Genomic DNA, 14,390 nt, shown 5'->3' on the forward strand with positions numbered 1-14,390 from the left:
GTCCTTCCTCGGACCAATTTCGAAATGCAGGCAGAATGGAAAAATCACTTTGCCGGTTGTCAGTAAACCGGTATAGTCCATGTCCGGTTGCTGGAGGAGGTGGGGTAGGTTAGAGAGCTTCCCAATGAGGACTCTCTTTAATAGACCCCAGCATTTCTGACGCGCCCACACCAGAGGAGAGAGAAGCAAGGCCCTGCACAACTGTGAGAGGGGGCACTCACTGCGAAGTGCCCCGGCATGTCCGAGGTGGACGATGGCTGCCAACACAGTCCAGAGGACGCGGCTCTCCACATCACGGACTCCGAGGGTCTGCAGGGAGCCCTGGACCAGCTCCCACATGAGGCGGGCCTTCTTCTGGTCATCCGGCTGCAGAGAGCTGGCATTAAAGCCCACGAGGCAGCAACAGCTAGGCGGGAAGCTGGTCTTTGAAAAAAAATTTTTGTTAATAAAGTCACAATAATGAAATCTTCTAGAAACATCTATTTTTGCATGCTGATTCTAAATATGTAATTTAATTTTAAGTAAAACAAGTCCTTGTGCACCTATATAATATGTTATGTAACTTTTTGCCAAGAGCCTTCAATAAATTTTGCTGAAAGAAACTTGCTAAGACGGATACCATTGGCTTGTCTTGACATCAAGATATGCAATAAGGGCAGAATTATTATCCTGCTTACCAAAGGAGTTCAGTTACGGAGCTTTGAATTTGCCATTTCACAAATGGGAAGAAACTGATGATTTCAAAATCCTGTAACTCACCTTCTACAACAGGCAGAATGATAATTTTACCCTTATTGCGTAGCTTGATGTCAAGAGAAACCAATGGCATGCACTCGAACAAGTTCTCTGCAGTATAATTTCTTTAAAATTCTCAGCAAAAGTTACCCAACAGACTGCATAAGTGCACAACGACTCGTTGTACATAAAATTCAATTGCGTAGTATTTGGAATCAGCACGCGAAAATGCATGTTCCCCAAAGATTTCATAGTTGTGACTTCATTAGTAAAAATTTACTTCTAATACCCTCTTCCCCCCTGAAACAGGCACCAACACAGCATCGATATTACAGTGAAATCCAATGATACAAATCGCACAAAATTCATATCAACAAAAAGCAGACAAAATTCGTGCACTGAAGTATGAGAGAGAAATCTATTCACGCAGATCTGCGTAGAGCTGATAGGACTGATTTTACGGCCTCATATGGCAAAGTTTGAATTATCAAATGCCCCCCCCCCCACTAAAGAAACTGCCAGAAACTGATTGCATCACAGTAAATTTACCTGGTGAATAAAAAATGGTTGCCTGCTTTTGAGACAACAACTTTTCAGTAATGACTATTTTGCACAATTTAGTCACTTACCATTTAAAAAAACCTAAAAATTAAAAAAAAGACCAGCGGTGCTCCAAACAGCGTCCAAGATGGCAAGCTGCTGGGACCAGTTGAGACTGCTGAGGTGTGACTCACAGCCACTGTCACCAACAAAACCATGCAGCCATAGCATTTTTTGGCCTACTGATGGAGGACCTCCAATTTTGTCATATCTAACATTGCACTACTGCCATAAGTGCGAAACTATGTACCACGTAGTTGAGACTTGAGGAATATTTGGACAACTGCTCGCTGAATCCAAATTAATCCAAATTTCTGAATTAATAGGCCGAATTAATGAGGCTTTACTGCGCACAAAACGGACACTCTACAGCACTCACTCACTGTTCTTGCAAAAAAAAAAATATGCAATCTCCCACTAACACGCTCTTCCAAGCACAACAGGAAATTCTGTTTGTCTCAATCAACTTCCATACAGATCTCGGCAGTTCAGATACGGTGGCACCAAATTTATGCGCTCATTTTTTTAAATGGCAGTTTCCCCTTTACTTCCTGCTATATCTGTACCATTGCACCTAACTGCTGACACATATGCACAGGCGTGTTGAAGGAATAATGAATAAACGAGGCAATAAAATTGTGGCACTACTCTGCAACACACGGCCCATGAATGAATAAGTTCTAGCCATGCCCTTGCAAGTCAGAGACCGGCCACTGGTGCCAAATGAGTGAATGAAAGTGTAAAAAAAGAAAAAAAGCACAAAGCCAGCCAAGGTTACCTTCCTGAGTGGTGAGACGAAAAGGTTGGGCTGCTCCACGTTGTCCAGGTGCAGCTCCTTCCTGTGGGCAGGTGAAAGGGTGAGGGAAAGCAGCTCTTAAAGGGGGAAGAGAACTATGAAATCTCCAGGAAGCATGTATTTTTGAGTGCCGATTCCAAATATGTAATTTAATTTTATGTACAACAAGTCCTTGTGTATTTATGCAACGTGTTGGATAACTTTCGTTGAGAGCTTGGAAGAAATTATACTGCGAAGAACTTGTTACATTGCATGGCATTGGTTTCTCTTGACATCAATCTACGCAATAAGGGTGAAATTATCATCCTGCCTATTGTAGAAGGTGAGCTACAGGATTTTGAAATCATCAGTTTCTTCCTGTTTGTGAAGTGGCAAATTCAGAACCCCGTAACTCACCTTCTATGATAGGCAGGATAATAATTTTGCCCATATTGCATAGCGCGATGTCAAGACAAGCCAATGGCATGCGTCCTAGCAAATTTCCTGCAGTAAAATTTATTGAATGCTCTTGGCAAAAAGTTACATAACATATTGCGTGAGTGCACAAGCATTTGTTTTATATAAAATTAAATTACATATTTGGAATCCGCATGCAAATATACATGCTACTTGAGAATTCCATCACTGTGACTTCATTAACAAAAATTTTTTTTTCTAAGACCAGCTTCCCCCTTTAACACAAGGTGTACACCCTCACAGCAGCGAAGGTATTGGTTTATTGGGGTTTAACGTCCCAAAGCAACTCAAGCTGTGAGGGACGCCGTAGTGAAGGGCTTCAGAAATTTCAACCGCCTGGGGTCGAAATTTCCGGAGCCCTTCACTACGGCGTCCTTGCACAGACACCTCTGTGATGGCATAGTAGCTCAGCAGTCAACGCCCCCTGTCAGATGGGTCAAGTCAGTCACCTTCAGCAAATGCACTTACGAAGACCTGCTTATGCTTGCCAGGTGCTAACAGTCCAGAGAAAATGGCCTTCCTAACTGATGGCAACAGCCAAGTGTGAACCACAGGCAATCGAAGGTTTAAGATCGGACTCAATTCAAGAATGCAAGGTCAGGTGCCCCACAAAGGATGCGTTTCAACCAGTGGCCCCGAACCACTTTCAGATAATGCACTCATTCGATCTGCACCTGCTCAGCCACCTGCCATGTCACAAGTGGCAGGTGCAATGTGACTGACTGCAGTGTCACAAAAATACAGTACTACACTCACATTAATTCAAACTTCAAGGGACTCGGCATTTTGTTCGGAGTATCAGAAGTGCACCCTACTATGATTATTATTATTATTATCATTATTATTAGTGGTTTATTTAATAAAGTAAAAGCAGAAGTAAAAACATGTTGCTAGCCGTGGCATCTTCCATCCATACTTGAAGCCTCTGAGCTGCGGCTAGCGTGAGTAAAAGGAAAGAGGGAAAGAGAGTGACAAGGGGGGGGGGGAGAGAGAGAGGAGGGGGAGTGACAGGGGGAAAGGACAGGAGATTACATGGGTAGAGTGTGGGCTAGTTGTTGGACCATGATTCCTTAAAACAGCCCAGAAGACAAGGACTGTGTGTGTCTTTTCTTTCTGTGTCCTTGTCTTTCACGCTGTTGTAAGGGATAGGAGATTATGATCCAAGGCTAAATGTGATTTTCTTTTTGGGTATCTATGCACACAAACAGTATTTAGGAGCCTCTTCCCAATGCATGCAAGCATAACTGCTGTAGAATCTTGATCACATGGATCTCGAGGGGCCACAGAAAATGTTCTTACATATCATAAGAAATTCCTATCATCCAAAACGAACATAATCATATATAGAATTTACGGGAAATATTTGGTAACATCTGAATTTCTGCCCAATGCACACAACGCGTGCTGGCCAGGGTAATGAATTCGTATCAACCGAGATCGTGTCGTCAATATTCTGCTGTATAAATATTAGCACAGCTTAAACCACAGGTGAAAGGCACTGATATGTATTCAACCAGCAATTTTCAAAAGGTTGAGTGGTCTAGAAAAGTTGGTAATAATGTGCACAATTTCCCAACAGAGCAAAGCCATCTTATTTCGAACTGAAAAAAATGTTCTAATTGTCAAAGAACAGTTTCAAATCATGGTAAATATAACTGGCATAAATATGGGCAATGGTTGTCTGCTTCGGAGTGGAAGACCGTGCAGCAAAGATGATTTTTCGCATATTGGAAAAAACGGCGCGAAAGACGACGGACGTAGAAAGAACAGACGCCACAAGACACCATATTTCTTGCAGTTCCCTCAATGCTTCACTGCGCGAATGCTTTTGGGAGTGTCGAAACAGAACTGCTCTGAAGTGGTAAGAGGTGCGATGCAGTCTCCCACAAGTGTCAGCGTCCATGAACAGTGAACAGCTGCTCATGAACGCGCAATGTCAGGCGCTGGAAAAACAGAATAACCATGTGGACGGAAGAGTGGGAAACACGGACTGAGGCAAGATCGGCGAGATGCCTTTTGAAAACAAAAAGGACAGCGATGCGCCAGTAAGCGTCCGAAATGACGTGCTGCTCAGATTGGCTGAGTGACACAAGACTGACAGCTGCCACACTGCTTGGGGCTGATGGTGAAGCTCAGAAAATGAAACAACACGGCCACGGTGCTCTACGCCCTTGCACGGGCAACAGTGTGCCGCGTAATTCAGGTTTGAGGAGGGAAATATGAACTATCGCTCGCAGTGTCAAGGTAGTGAGGCAACTTTTCACGTAATGCAGCCCCCCCCCCCACTTCCTTCTCCTCCCTCTAACCTTATGTAGCTGCCCTCGGCCACTGCTATGCAAAGTTGAGAGCGTTGGAGAGAACAAAGAGTTTTAATTAAGTGAACCAATGGTACGAATTAAAAGGAACTGAAATGCATTAGAAATGTAACAAAGAAAAGCATAATTTTAAAATATGTCTGAATTAAATTAAAGTATGAATCATCCCAGTTTGAATTACTCCGAGTCTACCTAAGCCTGATGCCATTGGTTGGAGAGCATCCTTTATGGGGAATTTATTGCTGCTTTCTTGAGTTTTGGTTGGTTTATGGGGTTTAACGTCCCAAAGCGACTGAGGCTACGAGGGACGCCGTAGTGAAGGGCTCCGGAAATTTCGACCACCTGGGGTTCTTTAACGTGCACTGACATCGCACAGTACACGGGCCTCTAGAGTTTCTTCTCCAAAGAAATTCTAGCCGCCGCGGCCGGGATCGAACCCGCGTCTTTCGGGCCAGCAGCCGAGCACCATAGCCACTGAGCCACCACGGCGGCTTTCTTACTGCTACGATGTCGCAAAGTGGTAAGTGATGTCACTGTCCTGCAACAGAAACACATTAAGAAAGGTTTATTACTATATTTTAAAAAATTCAGAGCAACTCCTTTAGAATAATCCCATACTGAAAGTAAAGCCAAGTGAGACAAGTATCCAATATCTGCACAAATGAGATGGCCAAGGACAGTCTTCAGGCTACCCATGGGTCTGAGGCTACTGGCAAGTACTCCGGGGAGTAGCCCACCTGAGTGCGTCTCCTGCGCCGGCCAAGAGGTAGTAGAAAATGTGGAAGTTTGGCTCGCCCTCGGGCCTCCGGGAGACCCGAGACCGCTCCAGCATCAGGGCCTGGAAAGAAAAAGAAAAAGGAACTGCAAAAAGGCAAAGCTGACACAGACACCAGTCTGGGATGTTCATGCCTGGTGCAGGCAGTCTGAGCCATTGAATTGGCTGCGTATGCCCAAAAAGAAAAGAAGTCCAGTTCTGAACCCTTCGTCATGGACCGACCACTAAACGTGGTCGACAATGAGTGACATCAGAGACAGCGGTCATGTACAATGCCAAAATAAACCCAGCCAGCCAGCTTCCCAATACTCAACATTTGTCACTCAACTGCGCTTTACCGCTCTGCCACACCATCTGTGGCCTAGTGGTTTGCATTTCCACCTAGCATGCAGGAGGTGCAAGGTTCGATTCCCAAGCGTTACCAGGTACCCATCGGTTTCATAAGGGGTACAAACTTTCCCCCAGGCCTGGTGCTTGACTTTTCAAGGATGAAATGCTTCGAAGAAGGGTCTTTGGTTGCCCCCCCCCGACACAGATCAATGATACATCAAAACTATAAATCCACCTTGCATGGTAACACCCATCTGTGAACTGCCTGAGCTGAGTGTTGCTGAGGAGACAAGAAACAAACCACTTGTCCTGAGCCCTCTCCATAATGCCAGGGCGTTGTTAATGGTTGAGGCAAACCCCTCGAGTCTCCAAGCATTTCTGGACAGCACAACGAAAGTCCTCACAAAAGCGGGGGATGGTGCTTTCCTCACAAGCACTGCACTTTGGCCGCATCAGCAACCTCAAAGAGAGCCCGCGTGAAGAGCACACTCAACATACGCTTAGTCCATCATGATCCTGCCTGCCATGTTTCCATGCAGCCCTTTCTGCTGAATGTCCCATGTGCTGTCCAAAAAACGTCCTACAGCACACAGCTCAGGCATTCTGACCACCAATTATAGTCAACAGGTAAAAAATCGTAAAATTGTTTGATGTAGCCGAAATTCATAATACAAAATTTCGACAGAAATGCATGCACACCAGCGGAAAAATACAGTCAGTGAAGGGGCGGAAATTCAGGCGATGCTTACTAGAGAAACAGAGAGACATTTTCCGAAGTTTCAGCGGCTATTCCGCGGCTCGCGGCTATTTCGGAGACCACAAAAAAACCAAGCGCACAAGGTTGGCTTTCCAGCAGAGTACCAAGAGCGCAGGTGAAGTGCCAGCTATGGGGCTTCCCCGCATCACAGCCATGTCGCGCGGAAAGCCGTAAGCCACAGCGGAAGCTGTCCCCGTTTTCACCACCTCCATGACAGCCGACATAAACGCAGGGTTGTTACCGCAAGCTCACAGCCACCTGCGCTAGGGCGCTGTCGACGGATGCCAGAGGTGTGTGCTGACTGTCGGACTGCAATCCTACACGCCACTGCTGGCGAGCGCGAGATAAAAGCGCAAAGCTTGGCACAAACACTGGTCGCATCGCCACCAGTCACTTCTGCAGTGCGGTGAAGACTACCGATTGGCATCTGAACGGGCGCTGTTTGGCGCTGGGGAGTTCAATATATCCGTTTCACGGCCAATAGCACTGAATATATGAAGTAGAAAATGCATGTGTTTGTCAAAATATTTACAAAGAGTTCGATGTAGCCAATAGTTCGTAATACCTGCGCTTGTTACACCAAGGTCTGACTGTCTCTCTTCTTCAATACAACAACTGGAGCCAGCTTCATTCAAATAACCTTACTGAAAGCGATAAACTGTCATGTAGTCGAAGGTTTGACGGCGTACTGTCCTGTCAGGTATCATGGTGATGAGCAGTACTGGTGACACTGATGTGCTATTTGTTCATGCTGACCAGCGCACTAGAGCAGTAGCTGAAGCCCTTCATATTATCCGGAAAGATAAAGGGTGTGTGAGTACGCCATCATTATCTCTTTGAGAAATGAATATGCTACATAGTGGGTAGCAGTTCTGCAGATGCATACGTGCTTTTAGAGCGGTTTTACCTTTTACCAGCACTGGGAGTTTGTTGATATTGCGCATGTGCGCTGTTTTTTCGTGTGTGTATATTATGACGCGCTTCTTCCTAACAAAAAATCAGTTGTAAGTTCAGCGCTAGTGTGTGTGTCCTGTTTCTTCCTTGGTCTGTGTGTGGTTACATTGTTGAACCATCATTATGAGTACTGGTCACTGTACGGCTCCCTTGTTCATACTGGTCACTGGCCAAGGTGAATAAAGACAAAAACTTTGCTGTAGGGCTTCTGAAACGTCACAATTTTTCATCTTTACTGACCTTGGCCAGTGACCAGTAATCATCATCATCATGATAGACTATCACCACTTGCGTGCAACTCATCAGGGAGACCCACCCACCTGCACGGAGGCCGAGACCACCTGCCCCATGTGGTCAAAGTCCAGGGAGAAGAGCTGGGTGAAGCGCGAGGCATTGGCGTTGGCCGCCGTGCGACAGTTGCCGAAGGACTCCAGCAGGGCCGCCGCTGCCGTCAGCTTCTCTGCACGACCCCCCCACAGAACAGAGAAGGGTGCTTTACGAGTCTCTGTTGCCAGACACACGCACTGTCTTGAACAACGAATTTAAGGCATGCTACAAGCATTCAGACAGGATTCATGCTGGTCCACACCAACACACTGCATTTTGCCATCCTTATGTAGCTGACACAAAAATTTACGCAATGCATTGTGAAGGCCAACCACCAAGACGAAAAAATTCTAAACAACAGCCTTTCACACTCTTCACACTACGTTCATTCAGCTATCAGTTTTTAACTACACCCCCTGCTCTATCCATAGGTTTTAAACTGAAAGATCAGATGGATGCTGAAGCACATTCTTGATGAATGTCATGAGCTGTCAAGTGTAATCTTGTGTACATTATAGCACCATCCACTCAGTGTCACAGAAAATGTCAAGTGCCCAACTGCAAGGCCCTTGGTTTCCCCAGATGTTTCGTTCTGCTCTGTTTGTGCTCGTGTTTGTCTTTCTTTCTTTGTGTTTCTGTCCTGGTTGTGCTACAAATATGTATAATTTGTCACCAATCCAACTAGCCCAACATCTAGCTCTCTTAAAACTTGGTTCTTCCCCGACCAACGATATCCAGTACACCGAAGGGTCATCTCCGCTACTAATGCTGCATCTGCACACGTCCCAGCCAGGGCAGAGTAACTACAGATATGGCGCACAAATAAAAGGTGGCCCACATTGCTATTCATCTAGTAGTGAAGAAAGCAACATTCAGTCAAGCCCCCACTGCTCAGATGTGGTTGTTGCACAAATGTCCCTCGTTGGAAATACAGTTGAACCCCTCTATAGCAAAGTGACTTAGACCAGCAAAAAACTTTAATATACGAGGTTCTTTACTAAATCAGTTGTTGGTCATGGCATGCCTCTGAGTATGCTGTCTGGAAATTATATCTGGCCACTTACTAAACACAGCGCTGGTTTAGAAAAGAAACAGTCACATAAACCTTCTGTCCTGCTCTTATTGTCCCTTTATGTGATAATTATTTTCAATTACCATATTCAATGTTATCACATTTTCGATTTTCTTTGCATCTTGAGGAAGTACAGCATTTGCACTAACACAGTGCGGCTACGAATATAACGCCAGTTTGATTTCATGCAAAAACCAAAGTTTTGCATGAACATTGTGTAATTTTCCGCAGCCTCAGCATCGTTTTAGAGGCAACAGAGGCACGCAGTACTACCATGCCTCCGTTCATAACTGTTCTTTGAAAACATAGCGCAAGCACAACAAACATCTCGATGGCTGTGCGCTGCTGTGCTGCGAATGTTCACCATTTTCTTCCCTTGCCTACTCTTCACTGCATTTTTATTGCCTTTCCTTTCTCAGCGACCCATGCCTCCTGCTTTCTGCGTTCATAGCCAGCTTTGCTTTTTTTGTTTCCCCGTGTGCGCCGTGCGCTTTGCCTCAAGGCTTCAAGAAATTCCAGAAAGTGGCTTCTCCTCCAAGCTTCCCAGCTTGGTGGTGAAGCTATCTCAAAGAGCGCCATTGTATTCTTTCTGGTATCCACTGGCCCCTGGATATCAGCCTCGCGCGTGCCTCGTTGTCATCATTCCACGGGAAATACGTCGCCCCAGCCAGACACTCTTTACTGTAGCCATTTTTTAAAAATATTTATTATCACCAAAAAAAAATGCACAGTCGTTTATGGGAGGTGATCAGAGTTTACTATAGCGGGGTTCTGCTGTATAACTCACCCATAGATCATGCCATCATGCAGCCCCCAACATGGTACAGTGCTGTGCGGAGAAGCCTGACCACTGTCATTGCTTTACCCCCTAACGGACATAATTTTTTTTCCAAAAATGACATAAAATGGTCATTTGTCATCTGTGAGCAAACCGAAAAATATGCTTTGGACAGGCCCTACTCATGTTACACTGAACACAGAGTGGCAAAAAACACACGACAAGCTGGACTTTTCATGAGACAGAAATGAACGTTGCCTTATGATGGCTCTGGCTTGTCCAAGTCCACTACAGGGTGGATGTTTGAGCGAGTTGGTTGCTCATGACGAAAAAACTCGCAGCATTTCAAAACTGTTTGTGCACTGAATAAAGATTCAGTTGAAAGTTAGCGCATGTGTTGTCGTCTTCGTTGTGTCCTTGTCTCGAGCGGTACAGTTTTTTCATCCACTACAAGTTTAACTGGCAATTTGAGCACTACTCACAACGCTGGTGCAAAGAAATTTTCCACGCTTTACCAGAAAGTTTCATGCATTCGACCTCTTATAGCTCGCCAAATGGACTGCTCTTTAGACACAATGGCGTCTGCCGAAAACAAGGAAGGTGGCTGTTGAGTGTCCAGCTTCCAGCAGATATAGTGCAAAGTATGAGACGCAGTCAAGAATGTCACACAGCAGTGGTCATTTATGCAAACACGCACCAACACAGCAGAATTTCACTGATACAGTCCATGTACCGTGTTAAAAATCATGAGTATTAAAATGTCCCACTGAGTTTATACTACTTATCTTCTGCATAATATGTTCCCAGACAAATTTCCCCTCCGACGCCATCAAAGAGACATTATTCACGGCCACCCTCCATAGCTCGGACCGTGGTTCGGAGCAGTGCTCACTCGACCACGAATCCCATCATCTGATCAAATTTTGGCTACACGATACTGCTGTAAATCTTTGTACTGTTCGTTTGTTCACACTCAAAGCCACCAGCTTTCAGCTTTATCATCTTATTTGCGACGTCAGATGCAAACAGACTTTTCTCGAATGATCGCAGCCATGCGCTGCTGCTTCCACTTTGTTTATGATTGCTGTAGTTGCTTTGGTTGCTTCTCTCAATGGTTCCTAGCCAGCTTTCAACTGAGAGCAGCCTATAGGCATTCTGTTTGAAGACTGCCGAGCAGACTTGTTCCTACGCCGCCGCCAAGACATTCAATTCTTTGAGGGTGCGAGTCAGTGCAATAAAAAGATTCTTTTAAAACACTTTTAGCTGTCTTTCAGACTGCCTGGTCACCATTACACGAGATCTGACGGATCTGGTAGGAACAGGCGGAAAGCAAAGCACTACATGTGGATGTCTTATAACCAGTGTTGTCTGTAATGCATTACAAGTAACAGCGGTACCAGTAACGCATTACTTTTTGCGATAACTTAGTAACATGGTCGTTACCATTTCGGAACTGTAACGAGTAACGTACTTATGTTAAAATTTTCCGTAACGTGAGGTGTCACGTTACTAGTTATTTTTTATTTCAATTGTCCCTCTCCGCCTCTTATTAAAAAAAAAAAAAACGTCAGAAATAATGTCGCAAATAAACAAAATCTACAGGTGCTTGCGATGCTATTTAAGCATTTCTTTATTGCTACACAATTTCCGCGTAATTTTGTAAGCAGAAGCACGCCAGAATTACTGTAAATTTATTGAGCACAGCCATGTTTCCTTTGCGAAGTTGGAATTATGTGAAATATGAGCTTTATAAAATTGTTGTCCCGAGTTCTTGCAGTGAAGACACACTGATTAAAAATTATGGCCATGGAGTAACGGCAAAGTAACATGCGATACTTTTTTTTCAGCAATGGGGACGGTAACGCGTTACCTTTTTTTTGTAGGTAATGTCGGGTGGTAACGCGTTCTTTTTTTTCAGCGTAATGAGTAATGTATTTAGTTACTTTTTTCCGGTAACGCCTACAACACTGCTTATAATCCTGGGTTTGACGGAATCCCGTCTGGTCAGGTAGTGGCATAGCAGAATGTAAACTTGGGTCACTGACCACGTCAAAAAAAGGGGGTTAGTTATGTTTCGGAACTGCTATGGGTTCCTTGTTCACAATGAATCTTGTGAACATTCACTGTTCACAATGAATCTTGTGAACATTCATTGTGAACAAGGAACCCATAGCAGTTCCGAAACATCAACTATCCCCCTTTTTGACGTGGTCAGTGACCCAAGTCTACGTTCTAACACTGCTCATAAGTGGCGATGACGACGGGGAGGCACTAACCGGCGAGGGCATTCCCAGCAGCGGGTGTAGGAGCTGCAGTGATGCTCAGGTACTGCAGCACCTGCCGGGCAGCCGAGCTCTGCCCCGCGCCACTGCGTCCCAGGAACAGCACCGTCTGGTCCCTCCGGGTGGCCACCAAGGCCGAGTGGGCACTCTGGGCCACCGCAAACACGTGCGGGGGAAGGTCGTCCGGCTTGCAGCCTTGGAAGAGCCGCATCACCTGCAGTCCCGCAATACCCAGTGTGTTAACGCACAGAAACGTGCAGAGCAGATGATTGCGGTCATCCTGAGCATCTGCTATTGCTCTGTGTGTGTGTGTGTTGCGAGAGGCCTGAACATTCAGATGAGATCCCACCGGCTGCCTGGAGTGATTCTGCCGATTTTCTCAACTGCCGCACGCTCCATAAGGTGTGGCACTGTGATGGCTTGCTTTGGGCATGCTGCATTTGTTGCCAGACCCTCAGCAAGAGATGAAGTTTGCAGAGACGATGTATGAAAGAACTGGACAAGAGTGCAGGTTCTCTAGAGTAAGACAGAAAGAAAAAAAAATCTGCTAAGATGAGGGTTCTAGCCTAGGATCACTCTCCCTATAAGGAACTGCAGAAGCCAGCCAAAGTGAAGCGATGGTCAAAGGTGCCAAGGTGAGGGAATCAACACATGAAAATCACAAGCTTCACAAGATCACAACATCACAACCAATTCAACGCTCGTAACATCAGCATTTTTATCTCGTTATCTTCAATGCCTTCAAGAAATTTTTGGGGAAGAGCACTGCACACACAGTGCTTTATAAACACCGACGCAATATGGAATGCAGAGATGGAAGTGGTAAGACTAGGAGACAACTTCAGGTTTATGCCTGCATCCCCGCCCTCCATCCCCCCAGCCAGGGCGGAAGCCCTTGTAAATCTTGTGGACAGCCAATGCCCCACATACAGTATTTTAACGGGATTGCCTTTGATTCCTCATACCGTCGTTAGCAGCCGTGTTGGCAAATGTGTCGACGTTTCGGTTACGTGCCTTATATGGGCATATGCCAATCGTTACTTAATCAATGGCATTCAAATAATATCGGAACACGATTTAATGTATTCTATGATAATTGCATGATAATTATTGACTAATTGAGTAATAACAGTTAAGCAATTAGCCTAATTTATCGTTCTAGTCAGACCAGATAAATAAATAAAACCCGGTAGGAAATTGGTCGAGTTGGGGAATTGAACCAGGGTCTCCGGAGTCCAAGATATGCACCCTAACCACTCCGCCATGCGAGCTCCATGGTTTGGAATGGACAAAGGCCTGTCTAGTGAATATAGTGTCTTTGTTCAATCCCATCTTCCTCCCTTCCCATACAGTGAGGTTCAGGTGTCCACCAAGATATGCAGGTTCAGGTGTCCACCGAGATATGCAAGAGAGATACATTTCCTTTCCTCAAAAACCAATTTACCAATGAGCAAGGCACACCCCCGTTCTGTGGACTTCCTGGCAGCATTGCAAGACGCTGTGGCATTCCACTCTTGGAGATGAAGCTTAACATCTTGAGTAGACATCAGTGACACAAGCAGCAGCGCCGCGTTCAAGGCTTTTGCCTCACCGCACTTTAGGTCACCAAAGTGCCCCCCTGAATTTTTTGTGCTGGGAGGGCAAACGACACGGTACACCAATCCTCTGCGCCTTTCAATCGTCGGCCCAGCACACACTCACCGACTCTGGCACAGGACAGGGGCCCAGAATTTGACTTTCCCTGTTGGTGGCACCACCGGGCAGTTCGAGAGGTGCCGGAACGCGTTTGTTTGTCACGAAGTGCAGCCCCCGGGCTCTCCAGGAACTGACCGGACTGTTCACGTCTACGCGACCAGGCAGCTGGGGGCCACCAAAGAGAAGCGCGCAGAAATGGTGACCGCTCTGACCCGGGACCTCCATGTCAATCTGCGTTGCTGTGCGCTTCTGCTTTAAGTTACGCAAGGCTTCAGTTGCCACAAGTTTTGGCGGCCACCAAACAGGAGTGAGATGAGAGTGACCACGCTAGCATCAGACGCCAGTCTGCACGGTGTTCAGCATCCCTGCATCAACGCTATCTTAGATACACCTCTTTGACAGTTTGTTTCAATATATGCGCTGGTTTCCATTACATTTTCATCAGATGTACTGTTGTACAGTAACAACGTTGTCTGACTGGTCCTTACAAATATATCCACACACTGAAGAGCAACTTA

The 14,390-nt window shown here is 45.7% G+C and overlaps 1 protein-coding gene across 2 annotated transcripts in view; it reads right to left on the reverse strand.

Moving 5' to 3' along the window:
* LOC149361089 (unconventional myosin-XVIIIa-like) overlaps positions 1-14,390 on the reverse strand; it is a 248,542-nt gene that overhangs the window by 156,627 nt on the left and 77,525 nt on the right. For both annotated transcript variants that reach the window (XM_089572586.1, XM_089572585.1), the window contains exons 5-9: positions 12,172-12,391; positions 8,039-8,178; positions 5,640-5,740; positions 2,114-2,174; positions 222-366 (exon numbers count right to left, since the gene is read on the reverse strand). In XM_089572586.1, the coding sequence (XP_089428712.1) occupies positions 222-366; positions 2,114-2,174; positions 5,640-5,740; positions 8,039-8,178; positions 12,172-12,391 (667 nt within the window). The remainder of the gene's footprint in view (positions 1-221; positions 367-2,113; positions 2,175-5,639; positions 5,741-8,038; positions 8,179-12,171; positions 12,392-14,390) is intronic.

The sequence above is a fragment of the Amblyomma mixtum genome, chromosome 2, assembly GCF_055824585.1.
Source record: "Amblyomma mixtum isolate Tamu chromosome 2, ASM5582458v1, whole genome shotgun sequence".
Lineage (NCBI taxonomy): Eukaryota > Metazoa > Arthropoda > Arachnida > Ixodida > Ixodidae > Amblyomma > Amblyomma mixtum.